The sequence below is a fragment of the Medicago truncatula genome, chromosome 3 (assembly GCF_003473485.1).
Source record: "Medicago truncatula cultivar Jemalong A17 chromosome 3, MtrunA17r5.0-ANR, whole genome shotgun sequence".
In the NCBI taxonomy this organism is placed as follows: domain Eukaryota; kingdom Viridiplantae; phylum Streptophyta; class Magnoliopsida; order Fabales; family Fabaceae; genus Medicago; species Medicago truncatula.
Genome location: NC_053044.1, coordinates 2691475 through 2712431, shown reverse-complemented (window position 1 = coordinate 2712431; position 20957 = coordinate 2691475). Strand labels below are relative to the sequence as shown.

The 20957-nt window shown below is 34.9% G+C and overlaps 2 protein-coding genes across 2 annotated transcripts; both read left to right on the top strand.

The window, feature by feature from the left end:
• The first annotated feature begins 9989 nt into the window (after positions 1-9989).
• Positions 9990-11159, top strand: LOC11419443 (F-box/kelch-repeat protein At3g23880). Its single transcript, XM_003598340.1, has one exon. The coding sequence runs from the start codon at positions 9990-9992 to the stop codon at positions 11157-11159; it is 1170 nt and encodes a 389-aa protein (XP_003598388.1).
• A 6736-nt stretch (positions 11160-17895) lies between these two features.
• On the top strand, positions 17896-19080 carry LOC11410567 (F-box/kelch-repeat protein At3g23880). The gene is made up of 2 exons (XM_024777779.1): positions 17896-18319; positions 18482-19080. Exons 1-2 carry the CDS (start codon positions 17896-17898, stop codon positions 19078-19080), a joined length of 1023 nt encoding a protein of 340 aa, XP_024633547.1.
• Positions 19081-20957: the final 1877 nt, after the last annotated feature.

The following is a 20957-nucleotide window of genomic DNA, read 5'->3' as shown; positions in this document are numbered from 1 at the left end:
TCTACGATGAAGGTTTCATTCTATTGTGGAACCCTTCAATTAGAAAATTTAAGGAATTGCCCTCTTTTCAAAAGCCAAATGCAATTAGTGACACTAGGATGACATTTGGCTTCGGATACGATCCTATTATGGATAATTACAAGGTGGTGGTTGTTTTAGGATTCTCTGTATGGTTTAATAATGGTGATGTAGTTGACAAAACTGAAGTGAAGGTTCATACATTGGGTACAAAATTTTGGATAACTATTCAAGAGTTTCCTTTTGGTTGTATCCCGTATGAGCTATCAGGGAAATTTTTGGGTGGCACTATTAACTGGTTGGCTTCTAAAGTTGGTCTAAGAGAAAGTCCATGTTTTATTGTTTCTCTTGATTTGGGAAATGTGTCTTACCAAGAGGTTTTACTACCTGAATTTGGAGAGGTAGATTTCAATTACTTGACTTTGGGTGTGTTAAGGGATTGCTTGGGCTTGATTTCCGATCATGATGTTTGGATTATGAAGGAATATGGAAATAAAGAGTCTTGGATTAAATTGTTCACTGTATCTTACATGGAAGATCCATTTTACATGTGGGGTCCTAGTAAGTCTTATGCTTTGACCAAGGTAGTATATATTTTTGAGGATGAGCAAGTGTTGCTTGAATCTAACGGGAGTTGGTCTAAGAAGTTGGTTGTTTATGATCCAAAGGATGATATGTTTAAGCTTCAATATAACTGTGCTTATAACCTAAGTGATGGTGCTCCTGAGGTCTATGTTGAGAGTTTGTTATCACCTTGGTCTTAATGCTAAAATATAGATGTGGTGTTATGTTATTTGAGCACGAGATTAAACTACAATCTTTATGTTATTATTTTTTTTTTGCATTTGTTCTGATTACTATGTATTTCATGGATCATTGTTAGTTAATGTTCAATTGCGTCTACCTCTTGAGAAATTGTAGTTATTAGTATTTTTCTACACATTTTTCATTTATTTGTTTGTTTGAGGCTTTTAGCCTTTCATTTTTTTAGTTTTTAGATGATTTGTGTTTTGATGTTCCAAGTTCTAAATTATGATTTAGGTATGTTTGAAATGTCTAAGCGACATGATTTTTCTAATACTTGCCTCTTGTTTTTCAGAATACATTATAAAGTGAACAAAATATGTACCATGATTAGCTTTGAGATATGTCACTCAGTCTTGATTTAAGTGAGCTTATTTTCATCAATTTAACTGTTGCCTCCTTTTATTTTCAAACTAAGATGTGTTAATGTTTGATTAATGGAAATTAAAGATTATCATGTCATTTTAAAATAAAATGTAAGCCGTTTTCCTCTTTATCGTTATTTAATTTAATTGCAACGCTTGTCATTTGTAAATAGCAAAGTCTTTAAAGACTAAAATAAGGAGGTGAATGGAATGAGTGCTTATTTGTCGGAAAATAGTGATTTAAGTAGAGCTTATTGGTAGAATTTACTAATGAACAGTGAAAGGAATTAGAGTTACAACAAGAATGAATGACTGGTACATATTTTTTGTTTTGTTTTGCTGCATAATTTTCATTTCCAAAACAATATGACTAAATTTCGTACTCATTAATGAAATATTGAAATGGTATGAGCATTGGGAAAATGGACTAAATTATGATAATTTTCCCAAGCTGAGAACTAATAAAGTGAAAAAACAGTGCATCAGAAGTGCATGTTATAGGTTTAATACTTTTTCTGCATAAATTTTGCTCCTTTTGTCTGAGAGGAATATGCTTAGAACCTTAAAGGGGTATTGTTCGAAAGGTTTCGAGTGCTGGAGTGTTATGAAGATCATCAAGTGAAATTGTAAAACCAACTGAGAACTAATGGTTTCAAGATTTCTATGCCGACAATAAATAGTGATTGACCCATGTATTTAAGTTATTTGCCATTGTAAATAGAATTTTTGTTATTAAATTGAAATAAGTTTATCCTAAATATATGTACTGTTTCTATCCACAGCAAGTTGGTATCAATAAAATTAAGTCCTATGAAGATCATCAAGTGAAATAGTAAAACCAAATAGGCAAGAAACTCCAACTAATTGCTCTTTCTCTCTGTCAAGATCACACGCCAAAGGTTATGATTCTCTCTAATATGTCACATTTATCTACATATTGGCATAACCTGGCTGAACTTTATCTCAAAAGAAAATATGAGAGAGACATATATTATAATTCCAATTATTAATGGGAATTCAGAAACTTTGGTGAGCCATAAAAAGAAGTTAATGAACTCAAGTGTCATATGATGATGCTGTATTCCTTTTGCACTGACCAATGCAATTTTGTTCAATTTGACATTGTTGTCTGTTGCCATGAGACATAAAAAGCAGGTGATTGTTTACATGGTCTAGGTGTGGCTGCGATTGCTTTTGAAGGTATGATACCAATTGCTCACATTTTCCATGAGGCGTCCCATCCCCCTTTTCACAAGACTTCTTTTTGGAGTAGGTAATCTGATATTTAAGACCCTAAACCAACTTCTTGACACTTTTATCATTTGACACAAGTTAGTTACTGTGTTTTGAATGTGTTGCAGAAAAATTTCTGTTTACACAGATTGAGAGACATAAATTTTAGTATAATACACTGTTAGACAAAGGTTTGACCTTCGTGGGGTTACAAAAGCTCAAGTTTTGATTGTTAAATTGAAACTTGTTCGGTGTCTAGAACCAGTTTGGTGTAACTCTGACTGAACCAGAACCAGAACGGTTCCGCTTCAGTTTTGGTTTTGAACCAAAATTTACCATACCTAAACTGATTGTTTTCAATTATATTGCCGGGACTGATAGTTTTCTCAAACTTATACCATCGTCTAACTCTGATGGTATTAGCAAACATCCTTTATGTTTCCATTAGCAAGGTATTGCAGTCAGAAACTCTGCTGGATTCATGGCAATAAATGGTAAACATCCTATAAATTGAAAGTTATTCTTTTCTCATGATGCTTTTACAACGTAAATCAAACTCCCTCATAAAGGATCAACTTGCCGTATTATTGAAAGAGTCTACATGATGGTCGGTGAATTGTTGTCACTGCTATTTTACCATCCTATGATAAAAGGTTTCATTATGAGAAGATACCATGATAGTTCATCACTAAAGCATGGAACTTAATATCTCCTTCTCAGCTGCCAGAAGCCTCCCAGCGCCTCCCTCTTCTCCTCGACTCACTCTTCTTCTCCCGGCCTCATATTCTTCTCCCTATTATTATTATTTTTGTTTTTACACTAGTATATGGTAAGGAAGTGATTGAGAAGATTCAGGAAAAAAGTTCTAATCCAAGAACTCAAAGAGGAGATAAATCTTAGTCAAAATACAGTGTAAATTTTTTCCAACCAAAATATTCTCCCTTTCATATCATTTTCGTGTCCTCTTTATGTGGGCTTAGTACATGATGCAGGTTTTGATTCTGAAACTCTTAGAAAATAAAAGTAAATGCAACCACTAATTGCAATTATGTTTTGGTAACTGAATTTTACAAAAGAGGTTACAAAATAAACATGAAATAAGAGGTGGACAGACTACTAAATAATGCAATCAATGTCTTGCTGAATTTTGTCTCTCCAGATGCTTCATGATTATTTGCACTTGTTCTGTCTTTGTATTATTTGCATGAATGGAAATAGTTCACACGAAAATTAAAAATAAGCACAATTGTCCCTTCCTTTTGCTTGCATCACATCTGAAGCATCAAGCCGAATTCTGACTGCGAAATAAGCTGAATTTGCTCCTGAGTCTGAAAGATGAAATGTAGATAATTTTGTAAGATTTCTAATGAATGAAAGGCCATCTGAATCGGACATTCATAGCCCTACGAAAATAAAACTTTGAACAAAAATTAATTCGATTTTTTTTATTCCCACTACAAAAAATCGCGTGGATTCCGGCGGCTAAAAATTGCTTGTTGCGGCAGTTTTAGCCGCCACTATAAACAAAACTGGCGGTTTCAAAACTGCAGAAATTTTTCCTGCCACAAAGTATAAACCGGCAGTTTAAGCAGGACCGCCATGTAAACTGCCGTAATACGCGATGTCTAATACGGCGGCTAGTTGTTGGATTAAAGCAGCGGTTTTGACCGCCAGAATAGACACTAGTTCAGCAAAAAAAAAAAACGTACATAGTGGCAGTTTTAAACGCCATAATGATCACTTTTTTAAAAGATAATATATGTGCATAGCGGCAGTTTTAGCCGCCGTAATTGTCATTTTTTAAACAAAAAAAATAAAATATGAACAAATCACCTAAATAGCACTTATTAGTACGAATATAAATTATTTTTATACATAAATTGTAATATTACAATGTGTATAATTGTCCAACAACCTCACGAATTCAATTGTATAATAGAATTTAAGTTTATATAGGAACTCTTCTATATATATGTGTACTTGTAGAAAAAGTACGGTAAGGATTCTAGGGTTAAGAATCGTAGATTAGGGTTCTAAACTAGGGTTTTTAGACTGAATAATGGATCTCCTGAGAATGATCTCAAGAGGGTTATTTATAGCCTGCTAATGGGCTTTTTCCTGCGTGACTTAAGCTCTAAGAAAGCAGGGTTTTTAGTCTTTTTAGCTCATTTAGGCGGTTTAGGGCGACTTCTAGAGGTTTCTAGAAGCCGAGGTGGACGGCGTCCTGAGGACGACGCGCCTAGACCTCCAAAGTCCCTTCTATAAGGCGCCTAAACCCTTCTGGAGGGCTTTTAAGCCTTTAGGAATATTATGACGGTCCACAGCCCCCCAAGCACGAGGCTTGGAACAAGGCGAAGTGATGAATAATGTGGATTTGGTCCTGCTGGAGGGCTTTTAGCCCTTTAGGAATATTATGACGGTCCACAGCCCCCCAAGCACGAGGCTTGGAACAAGGCGTGGTGCTTTTAATTCTAAAGGCGATCTGGATAATTTGATACATTTGGGCGGGATGGTTCATTTCCGTCCCTGACCCGTTTGGTTTGCGTAGCTCAGATAACTTGTTCGTTCTCTTTTTTTTATTATTTCTTTTTAACTTTTGATGAAGTTTAAACCTTTAAGGGAAATTTGCTCATACAATAAATGTTTGTTTGCTATGATAATAAGTCTTTGCCTATCAGCTCTTGACAGTACAACTCTTGGATTTCTTTTTATGAATCATCTTCTTTTCTCCCTTTCACGGGGTCGCCGAGTTAGAGCCCTAAAAAAGAATTAACCCTTTCAAGGGCGCTCTGTTGGTTTAAAAATATCGGGCCGCCTTTAACAGGTCGGACTTATTGATTTGAATATCAGCCGCCTTTAACAGGTCGGACTTATTGATTTGAATATTAGGCCGCCTTTAACAGGTCGGACTTATTGATTTGAATATCAGCCGCCTTTAACAGGTCGGACTTATTGATTTGAATGTCAGGCCGCCTTTAACAGGTCGGACTTATTGATTTGAATGTCAGGCCGCCTTTAACAGGTCGGACTTATTGATTTGAATATCAGCCACCTTTAACAGGTCGGACTTATTGATTTGAATATTAGGCCGCCTTTAACAGGTCGGACTTATTGATTTGAATATCAGGCCGCCTTTAATAGGTCGGACTTATTGATTTGAATATCAGGCCGCCTTTAACAGGTCGGACTTATTGATTTGAATGTCAGGCCGCCTTTAACAGGTCGGACTTATTGATTTGAATATCCGCCGCCTTTAACAGGTCGGACTTATTGATTTGAATGTCAGGCCGCCTTTAACAGGTCGGACTTATTGATTTGAATATCAGGCCGCCTTTAATAGGTCGGACTTATTGATTTTAATGAATCAGGCCGCCACTAGTAGGCGATCTGTCGATACTTCTTCTTATAAAAAAAAAAACCTGCAAAACAAATCTCAAAGGTCGAAAAGGTTATTTTAGAATATAACTCCGCGTTTCATCTTTATGTTTTCCATGGCGGGACTATTGCTTCCATGCTCGTTTAATTATGGCGTGTTGATTGGCGAGTTCTCTCCTTTTATTCATCTAGCCCTTGGCGGGCTTGTTAGTATCCCAACCTTGATTTATCTGAAATATAACAATTCTTCCAAAACTGCAAAGTAATCAGTATCATAAATAAACGAGTCCCTAATCATATGCAATCATACCCTTACTAACCTTGTGTCTCTAAATTTATAAGCAACAGGTTTTAATATAATGGACAATCCACAATATGTCACCAATATTTTCAAACGTATCTCAATATGTATCTTATGAGTTTATCAAATTTTCTGTCAATAATATAATTAAATGATATTTCACAATCAAATAAAAATTCTCAAATCAGTATTTATTCATGCATACACAAATCAATTTAGTTTCACAAAACATATATATACATATGTCACTAAATTCTCCCAGTCATCAATATATTATATGCATCCACAGTAAATATAATTAAGTAACTTTCTGACAAATTAACGTAGACATGTCACACAAAAATTTTACTAACAGAAGAACTTTTAGTATTGAAAAGTGTATAGAAATTTTTGTTAACATTGCCACAAACTAAATACTCCACATTAATATAGACATTCTATATAAAACCAGCATGCATTATCAACCATGGATTTAACATACATTTTCTAAACTCAGTTGTTGGCTAAAGTCACATTACCTTTCATGTTTGTGTGCAAAGAAGAAGCTAGCTTAAAATTATTTTTAAATAATTGTTCATATTCAACAATATGTGAATTTTTCCAAAACAATAATCCAATATCAAAAGCATTAAAACATAGCATGCTTTGTAGTAGTTGCTAATCACAAAGTTGAAGATATTGAGCAATAGTGAGCATGGAGAAATCAAGTAATGTCATGAGGTCAGACTAAATACAAAACAACTTCACATAAAACCCCCACATTTTGAGAATCACACATCCATCAAAAGCAAATTCTCTTATTGAGAATAAATGACACACACACGTTAAAAGGATATGTAAGTTATCCAAGCATGTAAGAAATAACCAAAATTTAATTTAAAGAGAAAGATAATTTCAAGCGTAATTATTCTCAGTGAAAGTTTTGGCTTAAGAGATTGACCATGCTCACCTCTTAAAATCATGAACAAGCAATTTCAATATGATATTCACATAATGAACAAAATAGGTTATATGCAAGTGTTGATTCAAATAAATCTCAAGATCAGAAACTTGGACTGGTATCATCTAGTTTAATTAACCATGCAATAAGTGCACATATTTCAGATTCATTGTATAAATTTTAAGACCATTAGGAAGCTGAAAAATCAATCAAAAGTCTCATATAAATTCAATTATTATCAAATAAAGCATATACCATATTCACAAGTAAACCTAGCATTAGAATTGCACCAAGAGACAAAATTGATAGAACCTGAAAGAAATATATGGCTCAGAATTTATTCTCCATTTTCTGCAAATTCAAGTTCACGAAACTCCCGTTGCATCGCTCACAGTTTTCATCAAAATAGTGACATGGTTCCAGTTAACACAAAACCACAAGCTTCTCTTTGACATGCTTAATTTCAGCCAATTTTTTTTTTATACACTCCATCCACAGATTTGACATAGCAGCGGGTGGTGCAAATCCTGGCTTCTTCAGCACATAAACATGTCTATCCCCTACTATTAGTATCCGTGAAAACAACGAGAGAGAAACCACTTAATACGAAAGAAGTTTGCTCATATTCCCAAGGCTTGTAGTCCTTCATAGCTTTAATTAAACCGAGGCTATACCATCGCAACCGGCACGACTTTCCAATCTTCCAGCAATTCCACGAGCAAACAAACTCCAGTTTCTCTCACCGAACTCTAACAAGACGACTGAGAATGGCGTCTTCTTCAGGAGATCAAGGACCTTTCACTTTGCTGCCGCTACCTCCTTTGCCGCCTTCGCCTAATGCGGCTAAACCTTCGTCGCCGCTTCCGTCGTGCACAGCCGTGAGGGTTGGTGGTTGGCGTTCTGGTTCCATGCCGGTTATGGTTTATTCAAAAGAGTGAGAAAAATTGAAAAGGGTTAGGGTTTTCTAAATCGACGATTACGATTCAAAAAAGTGGTTTAGGAAAGTTTTACCGTTTCCCACAGACGGCGCCAACTGTACTTGTAGAAAAAGTACGGTAAGGATTCTAGGGTTAAGAATCGTAGATTAGGGTTCTAAACTAGGGTTTTTAGACTGAATAATGGATCTCCTGAGAATGATCTCAAGAGGGTTATTTCTAGCCTGCTAATGGGCTTTTTCCTGCGTGACTTAAGCTCTAAGAAAGCAGGGTTTTTAGTCTTTTTAGCTCATTTAGGCGGTTTAGGGCGACTTCTAGAGGTTTCTAGAAGCCGAGGTGGACGGCGTCCTGAGGACGACGCGCCTAGACCTCCAAAGTCCCTTCTATAAGGCGCCTAAACCCTTCTGGAGGGCTTTTAAGCCTTTAGGAATATTATGACGGTCCAATATGTATGGACTTCTTATTTCCCTAATGTAATGTTATCCTTCAACTTCTCTGATATATGTACACTTACATATAGATCAAATAAGGTTCACATAATGCTAATTCATAAAACAACAACTTGATAAAAAAAAATAATAATAAATAAATAAATAAAAAGAGCAAACACCTATCAGCAATTCCTTCTCCAAAAACAAGGATGCTATAGTGAGGGGACCAGCAATGCCTTCACAATAGCAGTGTGCTCTGTTAGTCTCAAAGTTCGTTGCTGAAAATGTTGATTCCATACCAAAAGTAACTCATATAAAAAACATGACATTGAACATGAGATGAATTAACACTCTATAATAAATGTAGTAAACAATAATGTATTTGTGAATTAAAATTCTAGAACAGTAAGGCATGACAAAGGATACAAATGAACAAAATTAGGTACCTTTTCAACTATGATTATCTAAAGAAACTTACAAGATAAAGTAGCAATATGCAATAGCCAATCCAGAAATTTGCTGAAGAGCAGCTGGAACTGATGCTAGTAGTTTCATGGGCTTTATGGAGTGATAGAAATTTGTTGCAGTTCCAGGACATACAGAACTATCCTGTGGATGTGGTGAACAAAGCAATCAGCTTCTTCGAATAGTATAAGGAGAAGCTACAAACTGTTTTTATCACTAACTAAACAAAATCTCAGAAATAGTTCTGAACCCGCCGTAACAAGACCGCCGCAATTCCCGAGTTTTTTTGTAGTGTCCGAAATGATTTTATTATTCTTGTCGTGGGAAAGCACTGGATTGACCATCCAACACAACTTTACACATACAACCAATCAAAACAATCAGAATTGCCACATTAGTTGGTTTGGTTAAAAAACATGGATTGACGTGAATTATGAGTGTTTTTTAATCGGCTGTGTGTGCAAAGTTGTTTTGGACTATCAACTCACCACTATTTTTTTTTTTTTTTTGTGAATAACTCACCACCATTAAACTCTAAAAATTAAACATTCACAATATATATTTTGAGACTCTTTCAAAAAAAAAAAATATATACATATATATTTTGAGACAGAAAATGAGACGGTTTCTAATACATAATTTCTATTTTTACATGTTAGCATTTTCGATGTTTTACACTTTCAACAAATTACAACCCATTCCTTAAAAAAGAAAAAACAAACTACAACCTATTATAAAGTAACTCACACACACAAGTGGAGGTATCAGGGTTCGAACCCCGATCATGCCATCCGGCCTAACAATTTCGGCATTTTGCCAGTTGAGCTAGGACTTCTGGATAAGTCTGGGTATATTATTAATTATTAAAACAAATGAAAAGCTTGTCTATAGACAACATATATGACACATCACCTTAAAAAAATATTTATCAGCGTTTTTGGTTTTGCCCACCCAAACATTCAACTAAAAAAAAAAAATTATCACCATTTTTGTTTTTCTCCACCCAAACCTTATGTAGCTCCGACAGAAGCGCAAAGCAAGAACATAGAAATAGGAACTTTTGTTATGGAAAACGGCAATATATTGATTTCATTTAGGTTAGAGAGAAAGGAACCATCACATATGGATTCTAGTAGAGAGGGCCGTCAAACCCTAAAATTACTCTCATCTGGCCATTCACTTCACTCGCAGCCCCTTCCCACCCTTCCTTTCGACCTCATCCCAGATATACTGTCTAGGTTGCAGGTGAAATTCCTCCTTCAACTCCGATGTGTCTGCAAGTCATGGAAATCTCTGATCTCCGATCCAAAATTTGCTAAGAAGCACCTTAGATTGTCAACCATGCGAAGCCTGCACTTCGTAGGCTACAAACAACACTCCCTTGGCAAGTACGTTCTAAAGTCTTACCCACTCCACTCTATCCTAAAGAACATAAACACTAACTTCACACAGTTTGAGTATTTTGCAAACAATTTTGACGGAGATTATCTTGCTGACAGTTTCCGATACTTTATTGACTCTTGTGATGGAATTCTTTGTATTGGAGGTAGTTATAAAGGCTTAGTTATATTGTGGAACCCTTCTTTACGAAAATTTAAAGAGTTGCCCCTTTTTGAAAAGCCAAAGGTTACTCATCTTAGAATGTCGTTTGGCTTCGGCTACGATTCTTTTAAGGAGAATTACAAGGTGATTGTTGTTCTACACTACCTTATTCGTGATAGTACAGGTAGTGATAATTGGGTTCACAAATCTGAAGTAAAGGTTCATACTTTGGGTTCTAATATTTGGAAAAACATCCATGAGTTTCCTTTTGGTGTTTTCCCTGTTGCAAGATCAGGTAAATTTGTCAGTGGCACTATTAATTGGTTGGCCTCCAGACAATTCCATCCATGTACCCGTTCTATTGTTTCTTTTGATTTGGCAAAAGAGTCTTATCAAAAGATATCCCCTCCTAGTTATGGAGGGGTAGATGTCTGTAACATGCTTACCTTGGGTGTTTTGAGGGATTGTTTGTGCTTGATCTGTGGTGATGATGTTTGGGTTATTATGAAGGAATATGGAAAAAAAGAGTCTTGGAATAAATTGTTCACTATTCCTTATATGCTGTATCGTGGTAGATATAGTATCTACACCAAGGTAATATATGTTTTTGAGGATGATCAAGTGCTGCTAAAAGATTTAAGTGATTCGGCATTGATTCTTTACAATTCCAAAAATGGTACTCATAAGTCTATTAATTTTATAGACATTCCAGAAGTCTGCATTGAGAGTTTAATATGGCCTTGTTCTTAATGTTATGTCACTTGAGCATGAGATTCAACTGATACATCTTTCAGGAAAAAACTGATACACATATATTAGTTTCTGTTTATGTTATTTATTTATTTTTTTAATTTGTCTTTGTTACGGCAGACTTATTGTTTCACATATTGTCAGATTAAATTCAACTCTGTGCTATATCAGCTTTGCTTTAACACAGAAAATTATGTATGTCTTTCTAGAATGACTAAAATTATGAAGCATTATTGCTTAAAATGCACCTAAGATGACATGTTGGTATATTCACTCAAGAACAAATTGAGGCACAAAATTAGTATATTTTTACAATCAATCAACAGATGACCAAGATGATAATTAATTTGGCAACAGTGGATGTTCCAATTTTATTGGAGATCTACAACTCTGCTGAATAAACTGGTCAAATTTGTAGAAGAATCTACTTGATGGTGGTTGAATTGTGTCGTCACTACTATTCTACCAGTCTACCATACAGTCAACAAGTTAGTGATAAAGGTTTAGTGTCTTCCATGGGTTGTGTTTCTTGCAAAAGAATTTAAATTGAATTCTGAAAGATGAAATTTTAATCACTCATCATGGTCAATTATAATATCTAAAATGATTTGAAATTAACTTACCATACATTTTATAATTTATCACAGTCACATTAAGATACACATTGCGACTTGCGAAACAAGAATCTTGTCTCATTAGTGATGGCTGAACATTTCAGTTGGTCTATTATCTACATAGACCAAACTTCCTCAAAAACAGAAAACCAGTAAGAAATCCAAATGCAATGTCAAGGTACCCAATAGTGTTCCTACCAAAGAACAAATAAGAAATTATGAAATTTATTCATCCAATGGTGAAAAGTAAAACTTGTGTATGGCACAACATTAATTTGATTTATACATGGACAAAGTCTCATTTCAACATCTAAAACCTTCACATAAACAACTCGAAAGAGATATTGAGTGTGGTACAATACATCCTTGATGAAATTTTAACTGAAAATAAATGGTATAAAAGAAAAAGGGATAACGAAAAAGGGATTTAGTATATCAAGTATCAACTACCTTTTGTTCAGCACGATTAGCCCAAAATGAGAAAGAGTTCCTTGATAAGGATGGTGAGGCAAAAATTGATATTGCTGTCATGCTTCATCAATGTATTCAAAGATAATGAATGACTCTGGAATTGGTTTTTGGGCATGGACAAGAACTGGAACCTTCTTGTGAACGGGTTCCATTCCAAATGGGGAGAGCTTTCGTTGAAGATATCTTCTTCTACGTACTCATAATCGGAAATTGCTTCTATACTGAAGTATTTTATGATCCATTCATTTCCTTTCGTCATTTTTTGTACTTTAAGTGGCAAAAATCTGATGTTAGTGTTTTTTTAACTTTCTTCTATTTTTTCTTTCCATTATGAAAGAGGGTTGCAATTTTGTAGAATTCTACCGTAGAATTATGAAGATCCTGTGAGGATTCGTAGCTCGTTGAGATGTTTTCAAGCGGCAGTGTTGGTTCTGAATCTATGGAACAAGCGTTGGTTCTTTTGTTGCTTGCTCTCAATTTGATCTTATCTTTGTTGTGCAGATGGTTCACCTAATTTTAGATCAGAGGAAATTTCCGGACACTAATCACAAAATGAGATTGAAGGAGGAGTTCAATAACTATATCCACAACATATGAAGAACGGATATGCACACGGACACCAGACACGACACGGACATTGAAATGTCGGCACCGCTAATAATTTGAGAAAATAGTTTACGTGTTCTCTGTCATAACGAAACCGTGCTTTGAATACCACTTGATGAAGTACACAGAATGTATAGGAATAAAAAGGTAAATAAAAGATGGAAATGGGAAAGGAATGGTAAATAAGACATCATATTCACTTCTAATCCAAAAAGGAATGTTAAGCCATGAGGAATCGTCACAATGGTAAGGAAGTCATTGATAAGATTCGATAAACAAGTTTTAATCCAAGAACTCATAGAAGAGATAAATCTCTGTCAAAATACACATAGTGTAAATTTTTCTCAACCTAAATATTCAGCCTTCAATATCATCTCCGTGTCCCGTTTATGCGGGCTTAGTACATGATGCAGGTTTAGATTCTGAAACTCTTAGAAAATGAACGGAAATGCAGCTAATTTCAATAATGTTTTGGTGGCTGAATTTTACAAAAGAGGTTAAAAAATAAACATAAAATTAGAGGTGGACTATCTTGTCTGAACTTCCTTTTTATTGTGCGCCCCACGTTTTTCTCTCCAGATTCTTCATGATTCTTTCCACTTGATTTGTCTAAGAATTATATGCATGAAAGGAGATAGTTCACACGAAAATTGAAAATAACAAGCACAATTGTCCCTTCCTTTTACTTGCATCACGTCTGAAGCTTCAAGCCGAATTCTGACTGTGTAATAAGCCGAATTTTTTCTTGAATACGACAGACGAAATATAGATAATTTTGTAATCATTTCAACGAATTAAAGATCATTTGAATCGGACATTCAAAGTCCTAGATATAGATAAAATAAGACAGACATGTTATGATCTACAAAAATAACACTTTGAACAAAAATTAATTTGATTTTTTTATTCCAAAATGATTTTATTATTCTTGTCGTGGGAGAGTACCTTACGATCACATCATGAGCCTCTAGTTCTGATATGAGAGAAGCAGAGATCTCTTGGAACACAATCAAGGAGAAAATATAAAATTAGTTAACGGAATAAATGACAAATTAGAATTTCATTAAATAAGTTATATAAAGTTGTAAGTTCAACTCTTTAAATGAGACACTAGTCAAGCATAACTATAATAGTGCAGCCTCCCCGCTTGTTATAATAAAGGCTTAAATGCACTTTTGGCCCCCTATATTTGCCACCGTAGCAATTTTGGCCCCCTAACAAAAACAATGCAATTTTGACCCCCTAATTTTCCCAACTATGTTGAGAAGCCACCGCGTGTCCCAAAAAAGGGGCCATAATCGCAATTTTTTTGTAAAGATAAGGGACGAAAAGAGCATATTTTCCTAACACATGACAAAATTAAAGGGTCAAAATTGCATTTCTTTTGTTAGGGGGGGAAAATTACTACAGTAGCAAACATAGAGGACCAAAAGTGCATTTAAGCCTATAATAAATCATAAAGATCAACTATTTAAATGAGATATAACTTCAACATAATTTTAATAGTTCAGGCTCCCCACCTGTAAAAGTATTTACTGACTTGATAAAGAGCAGAATTGATGTCAATTTTACTGTTCCGGATAGGCTTCCATCTTAACATGCTTCTTTCGATCTTTCTTTGGTTCATTCTCCTCCAAGCTTCCAACTTCAGCCCTTAATTCAAATTCAACTACTCTTTTCAATCCAGCATGGTTCAAAAAGTAACATATGCAGAGCTTCAATCATGATTAAATTGGAGAACTTGTGATGGTTGGGGAGAAGAAGAAAGTTTTGCTGGTTAGAGAAGAAGAGAGAGATTTTTTTTCCCTTGTACACAGCTTTGTCCAAATTACCAAACTGCCCTCATTTTTCTAATTATTAGAAACTGCCACTAATAGGGAATTTGACATTTCTAACCTTCTATTTACTTGAGTTGACCATCTTATCCTCTCTTAATCATTCTTAACTAGTTTATCCTAATTTTAATTAATTCGTACTTCATTTGTTAATTAAAATTGGATTGTTACAGAACTACTTGTATGGAGAAGGGTTATTCAATGTCTTTGAAGGATAATTCTCTAAAACTGGTTCATAAAAATCAAAGCTTATTATTGAAAACTCCACTTGGAGAGAATAGAACATTTCAAGCTTATATGAAAGCTATAGAGTTGAAGTGTTTGTCAACAACTATAAATTATGATGATAATTTGCTTTGGCACTATTAGTTGGTCCTTTAAATTTTAAAAGTATTATTGAATTAATTGAAAATGAATTGAAATTAGGAGTAGTAAAATTGACTATGCTAGATAAAGTTTGTGAAATTCATTTGCTTGATTGGCAAGTAACCAAGGAATTCATTCAGTTCACATACATCTCAAAGATCAACTGATGTGTTGAATGTAATTCATTGAGATGTATGTGGCCCTCTGCATCCTCCTTCATTAAGAAAAAAACAAGTATTTCATCATATTCGTGGAAGAACTTAGCAGAAAGACTTGGTTATTTCTGATTGAAACTATGAATGAAGATTTTAGTGTATTCATATTCAAGAGATTTAAGTCTCTGGCGGAGAAGGAAAGTGGCAAGTCAATAAAGATATTGAGAACAATTGAGATGGAGAGTATACTTCCAAGGAATTTGTGCAATTTTGTGATTAAAATTTTATAGTGCATGGAGTTACAACACCTTACACTCAACAACACAATGGTTTGGATGAAAGGAGGAATATAACCCTTGTGGATATAACAAGAAGCATGTTGAAAATGAAGAAAGTACCAAATACATTTTGGAGATAAGTTGTGACAACACAACATAAGTTCTAAATAGATGTCCAACAAGACAACTTAACAAAATGCCAGAAGAAGTGTGGAAAGATAGGAAGTCATCTGCAAAAACACTAAAGGGTGTTTGGTTCCTTATGCTATAAGTATGCTCCTGAAGCAAAGTGAAAGAAATTGGGTAATAGAAGTGAACCAACGATTCTTGTTAGTTATCATGAGACAGGTGCCTAACGACATTATAATCTTTTTTTTTTTTTTTGAAATAACGACATTATAATCCTATGAATCATTGTATAACCATTATTATATAGATGTTATAGTATGTGAATCAGAAGCTTAGGATTGAAACAAGAAAGAAACCTTCTAAAATCCCATCATTTTAATGGTATTTGAAGAAGAACAAGCTGAGAAAACTGATGAAACACATATGAAGAACAACCCATTGTAGTTAATGAAGGTTTCATAAATTCATCAAGACAAAGGTATGTGTCAACAAGACTAGCTAGTCATGAAGTAATACCTAAAAGTAAAGTGAATGATGAAGGGGAATTTCTACATTTTGCATTATTAATCGATTCTCAACATGTTAACTATGAGATTGCATTGTCCGATGAAGTTTGGAAAAATGTTACGATTGAAGAATTATACGATATGAATAAAAACAATACATGAGAACCCACCAAATTTCCGACAAATAAGAAAGCTATAGATGTAAAATGGACTTTCAAGTTGAAATTGAAACCAAATGGAGAGATATCTAAGCTTCAAACAAGATTAGTTGCTAGAGGTTTTATAAAAAGCATGGGTTTGATTACTCAGAAGTTTAAGTACTTGTGGCAAGACTCAATACTGTCAGAATGATTGTGGCAATAGCTTGTGGAAGAAACTGACTCCTATATCATTTAGATGTAACATCACCATTCTTAAATCGTTCACACACACGTCTATGTTAACAAGTGTCATAAGGGCATTTGTTAAGGAAGTTAAAAGTAGTAGGTTTAAATTGAAAATTACAACTTTTAAAATTAAAAAAAAAATGATTTCATTTCAGTCCATGTCGGAGCTTATTTTTTATATTTGTCGCAAGGAGAGTGCTGATACGGATGGATGTGTCGCAATTCTGTTATGGCAGTTATAGGTAGCAAGGAATGATGTTGTTTGGAACTCTAGTCGTGATACACCTTTGGGAATTGGGGGGTTGGCGCTGATCAATTTGCAGCAATGGAAACTTGCCCAAGAGATGAACAGTCCGGGGAGGAGTGCAGTTCCCCATTGCCCGCGCAAATTCGGTGGGAAAAGCCATATCATGGATGGTTAAAGTGCAATGTTGATATTGCATTCCAAACTCCGAAGGGATTTCGACTACAGGGTGTTTGCTGTTGGCCAGTTGATGCGCAAATCTGCTCATATATCAGTCCTTGAAAATGAGGATTTATGCAGGGTGTTGCTTTACGACTTTATTTATTTTTTTTGCAGAATTTTTCGTCTTTTTATGACCTATTAGGGGGTATTCCAAAAAAAATAAAATTTACAGGGGGGTAAATCAAAAAAAATATTTTACAGGGAAAAAACAAAAAATGACCTATATTACAGGGGGAAAGCACCATTAACCCTTAAAAAAATAATATGACAAAATACAGATCTGATGAATATACAAGCTTCAATTTCATCTTAAACCTCCTTCTTCCATCACGTTCCAATCTTCTTCCGTACTGCTTCAATGGTGGTGAAGTTAAAATTAAAACTGAAATTGCATTTTAAAGGTTCAAAAAGAATAAATTAAAGGCATATATTTTTAATCTGAAAGTGTACCATAGATTTGAGAAAGATGGCAATTTCTATGGTACACTCGATAATTTTGAGTGTACCGGTACACCCGTGTATTTAAATGAATAGTTTAATGATTTATTTTCTTTAGAAAAAATATTTACTATATATATATGACGACTGACACATCATCAAAACAAAATTATCACCTTTTCGTTTTTCTCAACGGAAACCCTCTCTTCTTATGAAGCCTACGGAATTATTATTATTATTTTTTTTTGAAGAAGCTTGTCTATAACCCTATATGTATGGTGACAGTTGATACATCATCAAAAAAAAAAAAAAATTTCATCTTTTCTGTTTTTCTCCACCGAAACCTCTTATTTTTTTATTTTTTGAAGGACCGTCGAAACCTGTTCTTATGTAGCGCCGTCAGAACCGCAAAGCAACAACATATTTTCGTTATGGAAAATGGCGTATATTTATTTAATTTAGGTTAGAGAGAGACGAACCATCAATATGGCTTTCAGTAGAGAGAGTCGTCAAACCCTAAAATTACTCTCATCTGGCCCTTCATTTCACTCGCAGCCACTTCCCACTCTTCCTTTCGACCTCATCCCAGATATACTGTCTAGGTTACAGGTGAAATTCCTCCTTCAACTCCGATGTGTCTGCAAGTCATGGAAATCTCTGATCTCCGATCCAAAATTTGCTAAGAAGCACCTTAGCGTGTCAACCATCCGACGTCTGCACTTCGTAAACTACGAAGAAGGCTCACTTCGCGAGTATGTTCTCAAGTCTTACCCACTCCACTCTAATTTAGCAAGCACTAACACTAACTTCACACGGTTTGAGTATTTTGCAAACAATTTTGATGGAGATTATCCTCGTGATAGTATCCGTTACTTCATTGACTCTTGCAATGGAATCCTTTGTATAGGAGGTGGTTATAAAGGCTTAGTTATATTGTGGAACCCCTCTTTACGAAAGTTTAAATAGTTGCCCGTTTTTGAAAAGCCAAAGGTGTCTACTGATCACCTTAGAAAGACTTTTGGTTTCGGTTCCGATTCTCTTACTGATAATTACAAGGTAATTGTTGTTCTAGACTACTTTATTCATGATAGAACAGGTAGTGATAATTTGGTCCGCAAATCTGAAGTAAAAGTTCATACTTTGGGTTCTAATATTTGGAGAAACATTCAAGAGTTTCCTTTTGGTGTTTTCCCTTTTGGAAGATCGGGAAAATTTGTTAGTGGCACTATTAATTGGTTGGCTTCCAGAAAATTCTATCCGGGATGTAACCATTTTATTGTTTCTTTTGATTTGGCAAAAGAGTCTTATCAAAAGCTATCACCTCCTAGTTATGGAGGGGCAAATGTGGGTAAAATGCCTACCTTGGGTGTTTTGAAGGATTGCTTGTGCTTGACTTGTGGTGATGATGTTTGGGTTATGAAACAATATGGAAAAAAAGAGTCATGGACTAAATTGTTCACTATTCCTTACGAGCGTGATCCTAATAGATTCTACATGTACGCCAAGGTAATATATGTTTTTGAGGATGATGAAGTGGTGATGTTGCACATTTTAGGTGCTTTGGGATTGAATTTGATTCTCTACAATTATAAAAATGGTACTCTTAAGTCTACAAATCTTAAAAACAATCCAGAAGTCTGTATTGAGAGTTTAATATGGCCTTGTTCTTAATGCTAGGATGTAGTTCTTAATTTTTTGAGTATGATCAAGTGCTGTTCTTAATTTTATGTCACTTGAGCGTGAGATTCAACTGATACATCCTTTCAGATTAAACTGATAAACTTATATTAGTTTTTTTATGTTATTTATTTATATTTTTAATTTGTCATTGTTACTAAAACTTCTTGCATCATTATTATGTTTGTTATAGGTTTTCGGTTAAATAGTGTTCACCTCCTGCTATTTGGGTGAGTTTTGGATGACATGCTGAGTTGGATATTATATAGCTCACAATGATGTATTATGATTTAGATGTGGTTTCCCATTTGAGTTTCTATGGTCCTAATTATTATGATTTAGATGTTTTGCAAAATCAAACTTTTTTTAGATGTATGCTTAAGGATGCACAAATTTTATAATGTTTACTTCAAATCTTGCACAGTAGATTATTAAATGAACAATCTATTTTTCTTATCACACATGTTGTTCGTTGTGAAGGTTAGAATAAGTTGAAAGGCATCACAATGGTCACACATAATTGCAAAATTATATGAATGTGAGCACGATCCTGTTTTTTTTTTTTTTTTCCATTTTAATTTAGTTCAGCAAAATTTAAGAGAATCTTTATATTTATAATTTTAAAGATAAAACAAACTAGAAATGGATGAAGTTTTGTAAGAAAAGTAATGACCAAAGGAGTTCTTAGGTAAAGAAATTATGAAAAACTAGATATGTAGCATGACTTTTCTATTTCAAATGCATTTTCCCTAGGATGTGCCGTACATATTTTCACTTGTTTGATGATATTATTTTTGTTGTGAATCCGGCTCAACTAATGAAACCTTCACACCAATGAGAATAAACCAATGATGTGTGGAGCAAGTGATAGAGATAATCTATGAGAGCAAATGGCCTCCAAGCTAACAACAACAAAACAGCCTAAGCCTAATGTATAGCAAAACCACACTAAGAGCTAACAAGCATAACAAGATAAACCATGAAAAGAAAAGAACAAACACCAAGCAAGATTGTTGACCCAGTTCAGCCAATGTGGCCTAATCTGGGGGAGAGAGCAGCTCTCCAATCCAATATGTGAATGTGTTACAAAAGAGTTACAAGAATCTAGCTTATCAAGCTTTACACATGACAAAACCCTAGATCTACCCTTTGGTATTTTCCCATCCTCACACTATGAACCCTAAATCCCAAGGTGATTACAATGTTGTTTTCCCAACCTAAGAAACACTCTCATCAAAGGAACACACCCCAAAGGATCCCCTCTTTGACCTCCAAGTTTTCTCTCTTAAGTTCTCTCAAGGTTGTCTTAAGGTTCTCTTCAAAAAAGCACAAGAACACTTTAAATACTAGTCCTGCCCTGAAGAAATCGTGCCACGATTTCCCTAGATCGTGTCACGATCTGCAACGGTCCCCAGGTTGACCAGTCCTTATCAGAGATTCTTAACCAGCAAGTTTCTGAATCGTGTCACGATTTCCCAAGATCGTGGCACGATTTTGCTTCCAGCAAACTTGGCTCCCGACATCTCCGATCGTGTCACGATTACAAAATCGTGACACGATTCCTCTGTTCTTCCAGACCACAAATTTGAAGCCAAATTCCAACATTTCTCCACCTTGACTTCTAATTTGGTGGTGATGTCAATTTAACCATCAACCACCATGCTGCTCTCTCCAAAAGGGAATTACTCTTCGACAAACTTGATCAAGTCCAAGCAATGCTTGAATCTTGATCGAGGCAATGACTTGGTGAACACATCCGCCGGATTCTCCTCCGATGCCACTTTCTCAACCACAATCTCTTTTGTTTCAATCATGTCTCTAACAAAGTGCAGGCGAATGTCAATGTGCTTTGTCCTTTCATGATACACTTG